At 40.9% G+C, this 17,697-nt stretch overlaps 1 protein-coding gene across 1 annotated transcript; it reads left to right on the top strand.

The window, feature by feature from the left end:
- Positions 1-3,770: 3,770 nt before the first annotated feature.
- CRABP1 (cellular retinoic acid binding protein 1) lies at positions 3,771-17,423 on the top strand. Its single transcript, XM_064157100.1, has 4 exons — positions 3,771-3,929; positions 4,481-4,659; positions 7,320-7,433; positions 17,100-17,423. Exons 1-4 carry the CDS (start codon positions 3,860-3,862, stop codon positions 17,148-17,150), a joined length of 414 nt encoding a protein of 137 aa, XP_064013170.1. The 5' UTR covers positions 3,771-3,859; the 3' UTR covers positions 17,151-17,423.
- The last annotated feature ends 274 nt before the right edge of the window (positions 17,424-17,697 follow it).

Raw genomic sequence — 17,697 nt, 5'->3', positions numbered from 1 at the left:
GCTGGAGGCCCAGGGTAAATTAATTTGGCAGATGAATTCACAATGGCAGTTTGCCTTCCAGTTGTATAATTTATTCATCTCGGAAATAAGTTATTATATTCTCTCTTAAACTTCTTTTTTCTTTCTTTCTTTTCTTCTTTTTTTTTTTTTTTTTCCCTGGGATACTACCTCAGTAAATAAAATTTATTGTTTATGCTGAGCTTGTGTGACTTCAAAGTGGTCAGTCAATAACCTCAAGGGGATAGTTTTGGTCATATTACTGGTCACTTATTTGGGTGGATGATGGAGTGCCCTAGTCCCATCTGTACATTTATTACTTTCTTTTGTCTTAAGGGCACTGTTGGAAAGATTAATTAGGTCCATCTGCAGGGAAGGATCAACCCTAGGGGATTCAGGTAAATAAAATAAATGCCAAGGGGAAAAAGTGCTGAGGGGAATGTTTTGAAAATCAGACTGTTTTTCATAACATTAATCGGGAAATTACATACAGAAGGAGATTGAAAGAAAAGTAAAACTCCCTTTTAGTCTGGGTTATTTCAGAAGGACCTGATAAACATCTTCCATCACTGCTGTGCTAGGATAAGAATCTGTAAAGATGTTTAAAGTCCATGGGCAACATTCTCAGCTAATATAAATCAGTGTAGCTTTATGATCTCAGTGCAGCTACCTTCACTTTTTAACAGCATAGATTTGAGTTATATCTGCTCTGGTGGTACTGTTTCTGTCATTCATCTGAGTGACCTAAGACATGCAGGAAACTAATGCTAATTCACATTCTTTTTTAAATATTATTTTTATTTGTAATACAGTGCTGTATTCTTTATAGGTTTTACTTTCTTTCCTTTAAACTTCTTCCTGTATTTTCTTCCTTATCTTTTCCTTCCCATTCCTCCAAAAGGTTCACTATGCAAATGAATCTAGTAGCATTGAGCTCATTGCTATGATCACAGCTTGTAAAATAGAAATTACTGACTTATACATCATTGGTGTACACAAGTCAGGTGAAATCTTTTGCCATTTAAATTAAATCCCACTCTGTTGCCTTATTAGTGTAAGTGGGGATTTGTATTTCACAATGCAATGGGATTACAATTCACAGTATTGTCAAAATGGAACACCAAATAGACTGTTTTTCTCAACGAACATTAGGTGTCTTAAGGGACTGGAATATAAGAGTTGTTTTGCTTTTAAACTTTTGATGGAGTGGTTAGGTTCCTTGTGAGTTTGGAGTTCAACTCCTGCTGACTTTTAAATTAATTAATAAACCCAGAGAAATATGAAGGCATGCTTTTGAGATAAAAAGGGAGAACATGAATGATTTAAAAGGAAAGGGAAGAAGCAAGACTATAAAGAAAAATGTAATTCAAGTGGCAAGGGAGAGGAATAGTTTTTGGCAATTGGTTCAGCCAGTGTCTATACTTGAAGAGCTACTGGTGAAAGTGAAGATGTTGGTTCTGGAAATGCTGATGCCTGTTCCCAGCCACTGCTGGCAGCAGTGGCCCTCAGCCTCAAAGAGGGACAATTCCTTTTGTAGTCAAACCTTGAGGTCTAATTGTAAACAGTTAGTGAGCCCACAGTATGCCATGCTTGAAGGAAACTGCCTGTATAACATATGTGTAAGGTGTGAACACATATGCACTGCCAGACAGAGCTAGTTAGACATTCTAGAGTGTACCACTGATTTTGCTTTAAAAACTGTACTGTGCAGCTGGATTGGAATCTCACCATCTTTAGATAAGATTGTCATGTAAACAAAAAATTATCTTGATATCTATGTATTTAGGATCAATAGCTCAATGTACTGCCATTGTGGGGCACAGCCTTTCTTGCCTGAAGGCACTTGCTCCTTCTAACTTGGTCACATTTTCTAGGTGAAGGGTATTCTGAAGGCTCTCTCCTGGTCATCATGAAATAGGTCAATGGGCACAGTCCAGCACCTAGAAAACAAACCCTCTCTGGTTTGTCCTGCACATACCTATAACATGAGAGTTAAGGACTTTGTCCTGCAAAGAGTGAGCTGTATCACTTCCATTGGGCTCCATGTATCCATATTCTGCAGGGTTCTGGAAGCAACCTGGATCGTGGTAGGATGTCTTTGGTTGTGCAGTTGGAAGTTGAAACTGAGAAACTGAGCAAAGGTTTACTTCACTCTTTCATGGCAATAGATAAACCTGGTATGGGTTCCTTGGGCCTGCAGCCTTTTATTTTTAAGACTTGAAGATATTTGCAAGAAAGAAATTATTTGTGTATCTTTTTGGTTTTCCCCTGGTGGCTTGTTTATTTCTTTTGAAAGTTTGTTTGTTTGTTTGTTTTAAAGTGATTGGAAATCTTTAAACAAAGTATTTGCAATGGAGATTAATTCTTTTGTCATTTACTGGAAACTGAAAAATGTTTCATACTCTGTGATTTTGTTTGGGGTTTGTTTGGTTTGATTTTTTTTTTTAGTTAAATATTCTTATTGAAAACAGCTATTCCTGACTGAAATTTTCATTTCCTGAGAAAAATCACATTTTCCATCAAAATACTTGAATGAAAGAACTATGCCAGGTCTCCAGGGTGTCCTTCTGAAAAGACAGAGGCAAAAAATCAATAGAAAAAGAATGACTATCAACAGACTAGTATTTGGTTCTGTTCTGCATTTCTTAGGTAAATTTCTTCCTAGGGTAAAAAAAATGAAAACAAATTTCAGAATATAGGAAGTAAAGAATCTTGGCTAGCATATAGCTAAAGTAATTCCCAGATATATATGTTTTATACATACCTCAGGTAACCAGCCTGTCTGTTTTACAAAGTGAGTCTAACAAGTGAAGTATGGTTGTGAATGTACCATGAAGCTGGCTCAGCAAAGGGCTTTCTACAATTAAAATACATCTGGCTCTGTTTGGATTGTGAAATCACAGACTCTGAATGTTCAGAGTATTTCCTTATGCACAACAGCAGCAGAAAAACTCCATATGCCTTAACCCGTCAAATTCTGTTCCCCGTAATCTTGTGGATAAACCATCTGCAACAAAGAACCTGAATCCAGCACCTTTGAACTGAAAGTGGGATATTCAAAGCAAAGACAGTGGAATTTGTCATGGCAGGTCTGAGCAGTGTGAAATAACTTCATGTGAATCTCCATAAGAGTTTGTGACCACCATGAGTCACAATCCTCTGGTTCTGCAGCTATGTCCTTCAAATGCCAAAAGCATCACAGAGCAGGGAGGGGGTGTGTGGCTGTGTCTAGGAAATGGTGTAGACATTCTGTATGGCTTTGTCCTTCATCCTTCTCAAAGGGGCAGCTTCTGATCGGGGAGCAGTGGCATATTCCTTAAAATACTCTTGCCCTGGAAGGGGCTGCACTCCCTGGCATCTCTTTGGCCTGGTGGTTACCCAGATCAGCGGTGCTGGGGATAAGTTCGTTGGTGTGCAGGCTGCCAGTTAGGGATACCTGTGTGTGGGGAGCTTGGGGTGAGGGGTATGATGTCTTACTATGCCTTGGCATGGGAGGGCTGGTCTGATTTGGATCACCCTCTTCCTTCCCTGCCTACTTCGAGGCCCTTTCAGTAAGTCCTTAAGGTCCACCTCATCTATGGGACAAGTGACAGTCGGGCTGTCCTTGCTGGGAAGCCCGAGGAGGCAGCTGGCGGGCTGCAAGGCAGGCAGGGAGTGATGGATGGAAGGATGCATGGATGGATGGGGGGTGGCCTCCTGTTTGGCGGCATAGTGCTAGCCCCGGGCAAAGGGGTGGGGGGCCGGGTGGGTGTGACCCGCTCTCCCAGCCGCCGCCGCGGTCCGCCCCGCTCACAAGGTGCCTGAGCTGGAGACAGAGCAGCAGCGCCGCGTCCCCGTCGCCGTCCGCCGCGTCTGCCCCGCCATGCCCAACTTCGCCGGCACTTGGAAGATGAGGAGCAGCGAGAATTTCGACGAGCTCCTCAAGGCGCTGGGTGAGGGCCGGAGAACCCGGCTGCAGGCAGCCCGAGGCTGTATTCTGCGGGAAGGGGACAAGGGGATGGGGCTGCAGCCGGAGCCACGCTGTGGTGCCCGGGGCCTCCGAGGCCAGGCACCCGGGATGGCTCCGTCCGCGGGCGGGAGAGCCTCCTGCTGGGGTAGGGGCAAGCTGTGAGCCGTGCCCGCGGCGCTGCCAGCACCTCACCTGCGAGCGCCCGGTAGCCCTGCCACTGGAGTATCCGGGCTGCCGCTATCCCGGCGGCTCCTGCCGCGCTCTGCCACGGCAATCCTGGCAGCAGCCGCAGCTGCCGCCCGCGCAGAGCCCGCCGGGGCCGCAGCTCCCTTACGGCTGCCCCGAGCTCTGTCAGTGAGCCACTCACGGTGCCCCGAGCTCTGTCAGTGAGCTACTCACGGTGCCCCGGTTCACGCCGCCGCTGCCGTCGCCGCCGGCCCCTCGCCCCGCCGCGATCTGCGCGGTGCTGGGAGAGCTCAGCCCGGAGGCAGGGCTGGCGACCTTAGGCTCTGCTTTCCCCCCGACTTTGCACAGGTGTCAATGCCATGCTCAGGAAGGTGGCTGTAGCTGCCGCCTCCAAACCCCACGTGGAGATCCGCCAGGACGGGGACCAGTTCTACATCAAAACTTCCACCACTGTCCGCACCACTGAGATCAACTTCAAAATCGGAGAGAGCTTTGAGGAGGAGACTGTGGATGGACGAAAGTGCAGGGTAGGATGAGAGATGGGGGTGTATGTGGTACCAAGCTTTTTTTACACTGGAGAAATACATCTGCTGCTGCTGTGTCCAGTTAGTGCCCTTACTGCCCTTCACCCTCATCCTTCTGGACACACTCTTTGAGGGGATATTAGTGGCAGACACTTGTCCTTCACTTGTCGTTATCTCCCCTGCAGGGTAAAACTGAAATCTGAAGGCAACAGAGCATAGCAGGTCCAAAAAGGCAGAGTTCAAGTACCTGCCTGCCAGCTCCTTGGCTGGCAAGGATTTGCCCAGTGCTTTTTTCTTCCCTCTTGTCTGGAGACCTCTGCTCCAGTGAAAGCTCTCCCCAGCCTCTGTCTCTCATGGAGAATGGTGGAGCAAGGGAGACCTCAAGAGTTAGGATTTAGTGCACAAACCTGACATAACTTTTGTTCTTAACTGAATCAGCTGAGTTCTCAAGCAGGACCTCAGACTGTTGGTAGTAGTCTGGGGATGAAATCCTCTTTCATTTCCTTGCAGGTGAATGTCTCCAGTTTGCTGATCTTGAGTCTTTAACAGCCTAAATTAAATGTTCGTCTAGTCTAACAGCCGTAATTACACCATTTCCTTGTGCTGAAGTGCATCAGAGAATGTTTGCTGAAGTGCTAGGGGCTTGATTCCATGTGTGAGCCCCTGCTCCTCTGCCTTTTTTACCACTTAGTTGGCCATTGAAATTGGCAACGTCTGATGCCAGCTTCTTGCAGGTGTAGATACTTCTGTAGGTACTGCAGAACTGGGCTGTGATCACAGCTGTCTTTTGATAAAAATCATCAAAAGCTTTTCCTCTGACACTTCACTCTTCCACTTACAAGAGAACTATGTATAAAGAGTATCAGAATATAGTCCCAAATGAGGATACAGTTTTAAAAGTACACTATGATGGTGAAATAAATTACTTGCCAAAATGTAATCTCTGCCAGTTCTTGGGCCAGCTTCTGAGATCATTTGCATGGCTACAGATTCAGAACTTATGATCTCGTGTGCAACTGCTCTGAATTTAAATTTGTGAAAAGAGGAAGCAGATTCTGGGAGCCAGTGACCATTTAGAACACCCACTTGTTCTGTTGGATGAGTTATCGTGCATTTAATACTTTGTTGAGGAAATATTGCTGGCTTTGTTAATTTATCTTGTTTGGCAAAAGTAGTAATTTAGTGTCTTCATGCATAATGCATACACAATAAATGTGACCCACTTTCTAGAGAAGGATTTATTGCTGCAGATGGAAAAACAATAATTACAGCTGTGAGCTATGAAAGTTGGAAAAATCTGAAAGAAATGTGTTTTGTGAAGTAGTAAATTTTTTCCATGTGCTGTGAAATTATTTATAGTCCACTCTCAGGAATAAGTTGTACTGCTGTGTGTACATAAGCAAGATGTGGCCACAGAGCAGAAACTGACAGATAATAAAAATAATACTTCAGAATGTAATTTGAAATACCTGGCAAAATTGCTGACTGGTGATAGATTTTGATACACTTTATGGAGTGCAGGTTTTCTTTCTGCCAAATAACTTGATCCATTGTTCATACAGACAAAGAGCGGGTTGTGTAGTTGTAGTGCAAGCTTCTGTAACTGCCTTTTGAGATGGCTTCTTGGCTTCAAAACCTGTTGTTTAGGAAAATACATATAAGATAAACAGTTCATTTAAAATCCAAGTAAAGTTGTTTTTTTTTGCTGTGGAAAGTCCGGCAAGTGTTGACTTTCTGTGTTTATGCACATGTGTATGTGTATATGTATTTGTATATGTATATGATCACAGACTAATGAATGTCTCCCATGATCTAGTTATAAAGCCATTACTTGCACATTCATCACAGGGCATCCTTCTGCACAGCCATTCCACTGCAATGTAGAATAGGAGTTCAGTGCTAGAATGAAAAGCAGCAGAGCCAGGGCTTGCCTGTTTGTGAAAACCTAATACAATCCTATGGGATTTTATTTTATTTTATGATGCTTTTATAGTGATTACTGAAATGCTTTGAAAAATGCCCAAGGGTATTTCAATCTCCAGACCACAACCCTGAAAAAGCAGTGTTGCAAATACTAGAACTCTAACAAAGTTTCTTTAATTTAGTTGTGATTGATTGTAGTTTGTTAGTGCAATAAGTGTTGAACAGACAGTTAACTTGGCACAGTGCCATGTAGCATGAAAGGCTGTAAGTGAGAAATACTGCATTATTTATGACCACAACATGATACATAGCATTCTTGGTGATTTTACACTGAGAGGACTCTAGTGATAAATAGCATGTCAGGCCAAACCACATGCTTAGAAAGATGCTTGTGAAAGTAGACACTATATTAGCACATTTCTAAATTATAGTTTTCAACATCAAACATTTTATGAAAACTGGGAGGCTTTTTAATTTGGAACCAGATGTGGATTTACACTGGAAAGACACTTCTACACTTAGCTTGTTGTTAGTATATATCTATTTCTAAAATGCACTCTCACACTTTAATCTTGATCCCACCACTTCTACACTGATGTCTTTTTCCCTTTGCCTTTATCAGTCTGTGTGTTGCTCCTTTACTGCAGCAATCATTCTCACTACTGCTCATTGCTGTCTCTCTGTCTCATGCTATTGGGGAATATAATTAATGTTATTCCTAATGATTTTCTTGCCTGCAGAGTTTGGCCACTTGGGAGAACGAAAACAAAATCTATTGCAAACAAACTCTTGTTGAGGGAGATGGCCCCAAAACATACTGGACTCGAGAATTAGCTAATGATGAGCTGATCTTGGTAAGAACCTTGAACCTACTCAATACATGGCGTATTTACAGGTCTTTGTTACCAAGTAGTATGACTTACTGTTTTCCTTTACTTAAATCCATGTGCAAAACTTTCAAAATCCTCTACAGTATAATTCATACATCACACTTCCCCCTTCCTTTTTAAATGTCCTTGTTTGTTTGTTTGTTTTTTAAGAACAAGTGAAGATGTATGCAGGTTCTCATTTGCATTGTGATGCTATAACTTCTGCTGTACTTTTCCTGGTAGAATAATCACCAATGGGCCCTTTCTGCTGTGTAAGTTCATATCACCACCAAAGAACTTGCAGATTTTCTCTGGAGAAAGTTGGATGAAGGCATTTGACCTAATTTCTGGAGAACCTTCTTTTTTTAGACATGTGCATAATATGTTGCTTCTTATCCACAATCACATGGCGTATAGCAGGAAAAATGTGGCATGTTGTTAGTATGCTCTAATTTAATTTTATGGAGAACACACAATTCCTCCCCCAACTCTACCACCTTCCCCAATTCCTTGATCATTTCTGAACCCATTTCAGAATTGCCTTCATGTGTTTCTCAGAAACACATGGATTTGCACATTTGCTGTCAGCCAATATCCCCCTACTCTGTGCTGTGTGACTTTCCATATGGCAGTAGGGTTACTGCAGACATTCCTAGCAGCACCTCTGTGACTGCCTCACCATTTACACCATGAATCATGTGCAGTTTATTTATTTATATTGTACTTAGTTCTGTTAGGGTTGAGTTCTATTCACAGGGTCTTTCCTCAGCAGTCCCTCTACATTAATGAAACAATATCCAGAACTGGATAGACATAGTTCCTCTGAGTTACAAGCAGCACGGTTCAACTTGAGTTCAGAGTCATTTTATTGCACATGTTCTTACTAGTGAATTCCAGATAAATAGTTGATTAGACTGTTACGCCTCATCAGTTTGGGCATGGAAGACAGACTGCTGGAGTGATGGGTAAGAAAACTTCAAAGCAAGGAGGTTTTATTTCAAACTATCACACTAGCTAAACCTCTGCACTTTAAAAAACAAATAGGCTCCAGTGTTTCTCTAAAGCAGTTGGAGCTCTGTTATTAAGATTGCAACTGAAACAAAACTAGAGCCCAAATCTAACCAAGTATAAACAAAAAGCTTTTAAGGTGTTAATATTAGTCCAGACATCCTGGAACAGTTCACCTACCTGTTACAAGGAGCTGTATGCTCTTAGTGAAATCACACTGTTTTTTGTAGGATGAATACTCCAGGTCTGGATAATTTCTTTTGACTCAGTCACTGGAATTCTTTATATTACTCAAAAACTTTAGGAGGCAAAGTGCTTTGATCTTAGCTTCACATTTACATGTAATGCAGTAGGCAGATACATATTCTCAACTATAATTTTCCCAGCTTTCTAACAATACATTTTTGTAGGGTTTTATTATTTAAGCAACAAACTAGTGAGGCAGCTTTTAGGTAAACAAAGCAAACTGCTCCAAGCAAAGCAAGAAAGGTAGTCATAACACAATTGCCTCCTGCAATCAGCAATGTGAACTTACCCTGCTGAGGAAGAACAATGAGTTAAGAAACCAAAGTGATTCAAACATTACAAAGACATCTAACTTTTTTTTTTCTTGTGTAATGAAGTCTGTTGAATTTTTCTGAATTAATTACCTTTCAAATTAGGATCTAAATTAGAAAAACCTCCTTCCTATTAAAGTATTTCCAATTACAGGAACTCAATCACAGCTTTTGGTAAGCTGTTTTACTGGTTAATTTCCTTGCCATTAAAATACACACATTATTTCTAATCTGTACATGCCTAGACTAAACTTCCAATCATGTGGTATTGTGTATGAAAGAACCTAAATAATATACCTAAATATTGCAAATACTCCTCTTAACAGCATTGCTTATGCCTCCTATTGGAACAACCTTCCTGTTAAGCTAAACCATTGGCAGATCTTGAGCTCTTCAGTATAAAGCAAGCTTTGTTTGAATCATTCTTTCAGTGTTGCAAACCCCCTCCAGTTTGTCAGTTTCTTTCTCAACTGTCTTTTCCTTTCCTCTAAACCTCAGAACCATACACACTCTTCTGCTAGCAATTACACTAGCACCTGGTGTATTGGTGACTTCATCTCTCTACTCTTATCTGAAACTATTTTAAAAAGACTTTGTTAACTCTTTTTTGTCAACTCATGCTCAGCTGATAATGATCCCAAGTAATCTTCCTGGTTTCTGATTCCCCAGGCTGATTCTCTTCCCTTCACCTCCAGTATTCATTGGTTGTAATGTATGATTTTACTGTGGCTATTATGAAGACATATGATGATCCAGAATTATTCTCTCTTCTGCTATTTAATTTGATATGCAGTTCCATTCTCCCAACTCTTTTCTGGACCATAATAGCCTCTTTGGCTTTATTAAGACAATACTTGGTCCTCAGGACAAAGATTTTCAAGCCCCTCATGACATCTGATGTCAGTGAATGCACACATGTTTTAAATACAGAGGTCAATCTTCTGACACTCTAAAGCTCAGCAGTTGGATGTAATGATGGTGAATGTGATGTCTCTGGTCCTTTGGAGAAGTTAAGATGGCCAAAATTAACCCTTCTGGAAGGCTGCAAAGAGTTCTACTGTTTGGAGGAAGACAGAAAAGGGAAAGGGAAGATAAATTTTCTATATGGTGGCCTTTAATTTTAGAACCCCAGAGTATTCCCTCCAGATCATTACCAGAGCTTTAAAAACTACACTACCTGGAGAGACTGGCTGAGGTTTATTCCTCAGCTGTTAACAGAAAACAAAGTAGGAACAGTAGCTCCCAGTGAGAAGACCCTGTGGTCCCTTTTGATCTCTTGCCTCTCAACTGTGTTTGGGTTTTTCACCACTCCCATGAAGAAAGATTCATCTTAGATTATTTAATTTTATGCCTGGAAGTTTTCACTGGATCTGAGTCTGCAAAACCCCACCTAAGTCTCACTTCTTCAAAACTAAGATCACAGTCAGAAGAAGAGATCTTTCTTTTCTCCTTTCTTCTCTCAACTTCTTTCATCTTTGTTAGTTTTTTTTTTTGGACCTGAAATTGCTTCTCATTCAGTTTTGCTGCCCATATGTCCTCAAACATTTAATAATTTCCGTCTTTAGATTTCCCAAGCTTCCCTACTTACCCAAGAAATATTGCTTTACTCTTTCTGATGTCCTTTGGTAAGCTTTCCCTATTTCCATTCTGGCAGAAAGCCTTAAATAAGCAGAAGGAAGCCACATTCTTGTCAACTTTGAGATGTCTGCAGCAGCTCATGAGGTCTGCAAGGCTGGTACTTACAGTATCTGCTCCTGTTTCTTTATCCAAAGAAATTTAACAAGAATTCATGAGTCTCCTTCCTAGCTATTTCATGCATTTGCAGAAGAAATGAAGAAAACTCCTACTCTGTTTGGAAAAAGTTCCAAGAAGGAGTCTAAACTGTGTCACACAGAGGCATGAACAGAAAAAAAAATGCTTGGGGCAACAGGCAGGGGGTGAGGAATGAGTTTTACTCCGTTAATAGTGGGTGAATAAATGTTGGAGCTTTGCTACATAATTTTGATCTAATATGCTGTATTGCTCAGGGACTCCATTTGATAATGACATTTTCCTAGTAGAAGGATATAATTTTCTTCTCAACACAGCATGCTAAATAAAATGCATTTATTATCACACGTAATGAAAAAAAAATCATCAGTGTTGACTTGTCATGAATACCACAGAGCTAACCCAGAAATCATATTACTGTATAATTACCAATATTTCTTGCATTGTGGCAGAAGAATTCTATATGTTCTTCAAAGTTATTCCCTTGAAACAATACAATGGTCTTCCATGTCACATCATGTCCTCTGGTACACAGATGCTAGGAACAAACTAGTGGGTTATCAAAGGTTTTCTTTATCTTCAAGTGCCAGTTGAGTTTGGTTTTAGTTCTCAGCTATGTGCAGCATGGAGAAGATTACTCTTATTAGTAACAGAAATAATATTTGGTTGATGCAATGGCAGATGTAGGTCTGAAGTCCTGCTAGAAAAGCTAAGAGATGAAGGATCAAGCTCTGTGCTGTAGAAAAGATACAATGAATCTTTTAAAACATTGCATCTACTTCCATCAGTGCTGTTTATTCTAATCTCATGTGATGCTCTTGCTGGGATTCCAGTGATGCATTTCTGAAAGTACTGAACAATGCAGATAAGAAATGACAGGGAATATGCAAGCAAGGGAGGGTGAAAAGGGTAGATCCCCATCGAAGTCCACATTTGTTTGTCTTGACTGTGTCTTTATATTGTACTTTAAGACTGTTATGCACACAGTCAGAATAGCTGTATTTACAGCTCCACATTCATGAACTGTACTTGGATTAGGACTTGAGCAATACAGATCAGAATATAACACAAAAATAAATATTTCCTTTGCTTGTCAAAATTAAGACCTGAGATTAAAAGCATTCTAATATGCTTTTTCTTTCTTTTTCTTTTATACGCTACAATGTTTTTGCTGTTGCTGCCTGGTTTTGTTGGGGACATTAATGAGCTATCAATCACTTGTGTAAGTCAGAAGAACAAAAGGTCTGCTCTTTACAAAGCTGAAGGATGCTGTTTCCAAATGTGAGCTATTCAAATCAGAAACATTTATATTCAGACTTGGTCTGCATTGCTGCTTTCATGGCAGCTCATGTCTCTATAGATTTTAGTTTAATCTGTAACACACAAACATTTTCAAGTGGATGATTACTGAAGAGAGGCTTTACAAACAGCCTCAGACCACATTTTACACAGTTCACCTATCACACAGGGGTTCTCAGAATCAATTATAGCAAGGGTCAAAGATCAGAACATTAGGGGGGTTTCAAGCATGGTTTCTATTCCACATTACCTCCCCAGAAAAATCATGCTGTGGTTGATTAAAGCTGGTGAACTGTGGAGCCTAGATGAATGAGTGAACGAGTGAACATTTTTTAAATTATATGGCTGGCCTTTAAAATTAAACATAGTAGGTGAGAAAGGTCACTGCAGGTTTAGAGAGATACTTTACAGGCAATTGCTGAGATTCTGAGGTGCCTAGGCTTTGTATCAAGCACAAGTGTTTAACTTTTCTATGTTTTTTGGGAGCTTATCAGTTATCAAAAGAAGAGTCTGCTCACACTGAGGTCAGTGGGGGGTTTTGCTGCTGACCTTGTTAAAGCAGTCTTGATGAAAGTCCAGAAGCCTGTAATAATGCATGGACCTAATGTGCTGCGTGGACCTCATGCTTTAATTTACTATTTCCTGTGAGCAGATTTACAAGGGGGCTTAGGGGTCTGCTGCCCCTGGTAGTATAGCCTGGTCTAGGTCACACATCCCAAACCTGTGAGCAGAGAAAGAAGTTGAAGCCTTTTTTCATCTTTGAAGCATCAGATCCTGTACACAGCCTCTCAGAATAGCAGATGTAGCTTGAATGTTTCCTGGGTCCTGGCTTCCCAGGCTAATACTGGAAGGTACCATTTGCTCATGTTCTTACCTCTGTCATTCATTTGCTGCTTGGCTCTGAAGATGGCAGTTCTCAAACACAAACACTAACATTTAGGTACCTTGATAAATTAGTTGACTTCACATGGTCCTGTTGACTGGTATCCTGCAGAGAGTGATTCTGTAGTGGGTGATTTGCTATTAATATCCAACTTTGAAAGGTGGGACCTGCACCTTGTGTGACTACAACCCCATAGTGATCAAATTCTTTCATAAAACATGAAGAGATTCAGAAGGAGAAAGGAAGTAATGCAATTTACCTTTATTCTGAAGTCTTATATCTTTATTCTGAACAGTGTGGAAGTTTGCATGTGAACAAAGCCTTTTCTGAGGAATCTTTTAAGTAATATTTTCTCTTCTCCATTTGTCTGCTGATGTACTTTGCCTTCCTTTTGTGAGGAACTTCTGCAGGTTGGTCTGAGCAGATAATGGGGTTTTTGCCTACACCGGCAGAAGTAATCTTCCCCAAGTGATTGTTTCAGTGACTGTCTTCCTAATTATACAGTGTGCTCCACTTAAAAGCAAATATTTATAAAGAAGGCCTCTAAAAAGAAGATTTACTCATACAGTAATGTATTACTGTAATTCTCCTTTAATCTCTAATGATGTCAGTGGTCATCAGATTTTGAGTGAACTGGGAAAGGTCAATTTATTGGATTATCCGCCTGTGCAGGGCTTTGTTCACAGTGTGCTACTGGACTCTTAGCTACAGATTACAACAAGCCAAGTGAAGAAAACAGTTCTGTAATTTGCAGTCATTGCACATTTAAAATCCTATTTTAGATTTAGATAGAAGCCCTGCCCCGTAGCATTTTGTAAGGTAAGTCAGACTTTCACAAGCCAGTGAGAAGGCAGTGCTTGAAAATCCTGCATCTTCTCATTATATTTGAATTGCAGGTTGATAGCGTTGCACATTTTTTTGTTGTTGTTGTTGCTCTGCTGAAACTTTGCCACCAAATAGCCAGGGTTTCTTGGTCTTTTGTCTTTTTATTAAGACATTCTTCTCCTTTAGGTCATGGAAATCTTTAAAGTCTGCTTGTTCTGACAGGAACTATCACTTCTTCCCAATGTAGAATTAGAACCATAGACACTAAACTGCTTCATCCAACCCTGAATGCAAGGATTTCAGTGTGAAGGATAGGCAAGTAACAGCCTTTTGATTTGGGCTCAGCTGTGAGTAACCACAAGAGAAAGAATGTAGCAAGTTTGGACACCTTCCTCTTTGCTTTGTTTGGCAACATTTAGCAGAGTTTTATCAACAATGCTAATAAGGTAGGGAAATGCCTTTTCCATAAGTCCATGTTTAAACCATGTACATAGCCCTGACAATCAAAGGCATTTATGTTTCAGCATGGAATTAGGTTGCTAGCCATTTGAATGGCTATGAGGTATAAAATCTAAGTGGTAAAAAAATGCAGCTTATTCCTGAAACAGGTCAGAGGCCACATAGCAGAAGCTAAGTGTTCAAGGAAAGGATGTTTGAGAAGATTTCAGTGGCTACATGGTACTCCAGAGTAATTCTAATTGGGCTTTGAATGCATTTTATCTCATTATGATCTAGATCAAAAGACATAATTGTGTTAAACTGTAGTGATTTTCCAGACTGTGAGACTGGTGCATTACAGAGAATGACGATCTTTGTGTACAGCAACTCATCAGGAGTACTGTGTATTGGGGTATGTCCATGTTTTCTGCACTTAGTTTTTATCCTAACAAAGCAGTTCGAATGCAATCCTTTGCTTGAGATTTTCAGGAGGCCAGAAGTCCATCTGGATGTTGGAAGTACAAAACAGCCATTGCACTTTGTCCCAAGTGTCCCAAGCTGTGACTCTGAGTGCACAACTTTCAGTCCTGCTGCCTCTGCAGCAGGATATGGGTTCGGGAGGCACCCATACAACTGAGCTTTCCCAGAAAGCTGATATTTCTTTTTGATTCCTCCAAAAATGTGTATCTACTTTCACACTCTCTCCTGTGGCTCTCGCCAGGAAGCAGACGGTCAGACTGTGCTGATGTCTTAGGAGCAAGCTCTGCTCAGTTTCAGAACTGGACGCTTAGAATTTCAAACACTTAGACCTACAGTGGCACTCTGGGACAGACCTGCAGTATGGAGCACATCTATTTCAATCTGTTCTTTCTTGCAGTGTTCTCTCTCAGTACAACTGTTGACCAGTTGTGAGAGTAACTGCTGTTGCACAGGATTAGGAAACAAGGTCGTTGTCAGTTTCCCCAGAAGAATAGACATCATTTTCCTAGGGAGGTTAGGAGAGTTTTGTCAATCTGCTGCTGCAGCCTTTCTCATTAGAGCTGGCTGATGTGGCATACGCACATCGCAAGAGGTGTCTGCATAGGTGTGCAGCTCCAACAGTCAGGCTATGGCCATGCCAGCTCTTGAAGAACACTACACAGAGACTGGTTTACTGTTATTTATTATTTATGTTGAGGCAGCAGCAGAGGTTCCAAACATCACTGTGCTTTGCAGTGCCTGAATGTACAGTGGAAAGACAATCACTGTCACAATGACTTTCCAGTCTCCACAGACAGCCTCAAGCTCCGAATGGTCTTGGCTTTGACTTGCTTACTCTGGCAAAGTTCCTGCCAAAATAGTTTCACCTTTGTGTAAAATTGTGGAAATGTTAAAGGAAGCCATAGTAAAGGTATTTGCAGCTGATGATGGGGGCAGAAGTAAACTATCTGCATCCTTCAATGTTAATTCTCAGACATTTTCATGTATAACCTAAAAATGTTTGTAAAGATTGACATGATGATCTTTTTATGTGCATAAACCCAAAGCCTATATTTCCAAAACACTAACAGAACTTTCTCCTTATAAAGTGAACAAAATATAAGCCAGAGCCAGTATTAAAGCCAAGTCCTTTCAAAGAGGTGCTAGCCAAAACAGGTGTAGGAAGCATTAAGCCAAATTAAGTCCAGATGAATGTTCATAACACACCAGGGTAGTTCTTAATTGTATTTTTCAGTGAGATCTTGGCATTTCTTAGAGCCAAACATCCCACCTCACACAACTCATTAGTGGCAAGCTCAAGACTGTCAGTGGACCTGAACACAAAGTTTTCTGCAGTCTATTTCCTCACTCTTGCACCTATTACTTCTTTCATGTTTAATTGCTTGCTTAGATTTTAGCCTGGCAGATTCGAACCTGCCTACAAACACTTGGGGGTTCAGGAGGCTTTGTCAGCTGCCACAACCACTGTCTTGCCTGAATGTCCTGATCAGGATTTTTGTGGTAGAGTTGCTTTTTAACTGAACTACAGAGCCATCTATAATGGCCATCTGCTACTCTGTTCCAGTCAGTGGTATGACATCAGCTCTAAGTATCTGGAACAATCCAGGTATTCTGAAAAGCTGAATTTGGTATAAGAAACAGGATGATTACAGGACACGCTCTGCAGTAAGTCAGTGACTCTTGGATGTGTAGTGGTGAAATGTTTGCCAGATCTCATAGATGTTTAGCAATATGGAATGACCCACTAGATTTTTCTCCATTATGTGCCCTCATTTCACTCCCTTATCACAGTTAACAAATTCATTGGCTAAGGTCACAGTATCCAGAGAGAACAGTGATTGACACTGTTCACATCACAGCTTGGAAGAGAGGTTTTTGGTATTCTAGCATGATGTCTCAACAGCAGCATTATGTTTTCAGGTTATATGTATACATTCTCCTGGTCTTCAGCATTGCTGCACTGACTTCATTTGAACTACAGTCATTTATGCCTGCCGATATCAAAGAACACCTTTCACACATACCATCTGAATTCCACCCTCAGCGCTTCCAGTTCAAAGTGCTGCAACTGTTTCTAAATATAACAACAGTACATTCCAAATTCTCTTTCTTTTCTTATGCTTATTTATAAATGCATGTCAAGAAACTATAGACAAAGGAATTTCTGCATCATTTATCATTCTGAGAAAACTCATCATGCATTGGGAAAAAAGTTTCCTACATTGCGTTCCTCTTTCAAAATGACTTCTTTCTTTACTCTCATCTGTCAAAAGACAGAGGGAAATGCATTTTTGCTGTCGAGCTAGCTACTAGAGTAAAAATAACATTTAAAAGTGCTGTTAAATATTTGCTGGTTCCATCTCTTCTGATTGATTTCTATTTCTTTTCCAGACCTTTGGTGCTGATGATGTTGTGTGCACAAGAATTTATGTAAGAGAGTAAAAGCATCAATTTACTTGTCATCTGGGATGAAGTGGAGAACTGTGAAAATCCTCAGTATAATGAGTATCTGTGTGTGCTGTTACTAATGCAGTGTTGTATGTGACTATGTGTGTTATATCTGAACCCAGACCCTCTGTTAAGTGTATTTTGTTTCATTTTCCATCGCAGACATTATTCCTTCCCACTTCTACACCACCATTTTCTGTGTCTGCTTTGTATTTCCTAGTTGTCACTTGCTATGGTTTCATCAATTATTAAACTTATTGGGCCTAACTTGCAGCTGGTTTGGGGTGTTTTTAAAATAAAACCCAGCAGTGCTTTGGTTAGGACTGAAACACTTTTTACCCTCTGTTCAAGTCAATGTGGATTTTCACTGCTCTTGGCAAGCTCTGTGCTGTCAAGGAACACCTCCTGGGGCAACACAAAGCACAGGAGAGCAAGTGAATTGCAAGGCCTCTTGCAGAGCTGCAGTCTGCTCCCTCAAAACTGGAACTGAACTTCTTTCCTTCTTCCTGATCTTTCTCCTTGGGAGACTTGTTGAGGAACA

The sequence above is a fragment of the Pogoniulus pusillus genome, chromosome 17 (genome assembly GCF_015220805.1).
Source record: "Pogoniulus pusillus isolate bPogPus1 chromosome 17, bPogPus1.pri, whole genome shotgun sequence".
Taxonomy (NCBI): Eukaryota; Metazoa; Chordata; class Aves; order Piciformes; family Lybiidae; genus Pogoniulus; species Pogoniulus pusillus.
Note: the sequence above shows the minus strand (reverse complement) of the source record. Positions and strands in the feature narration are given on the sequence as shown.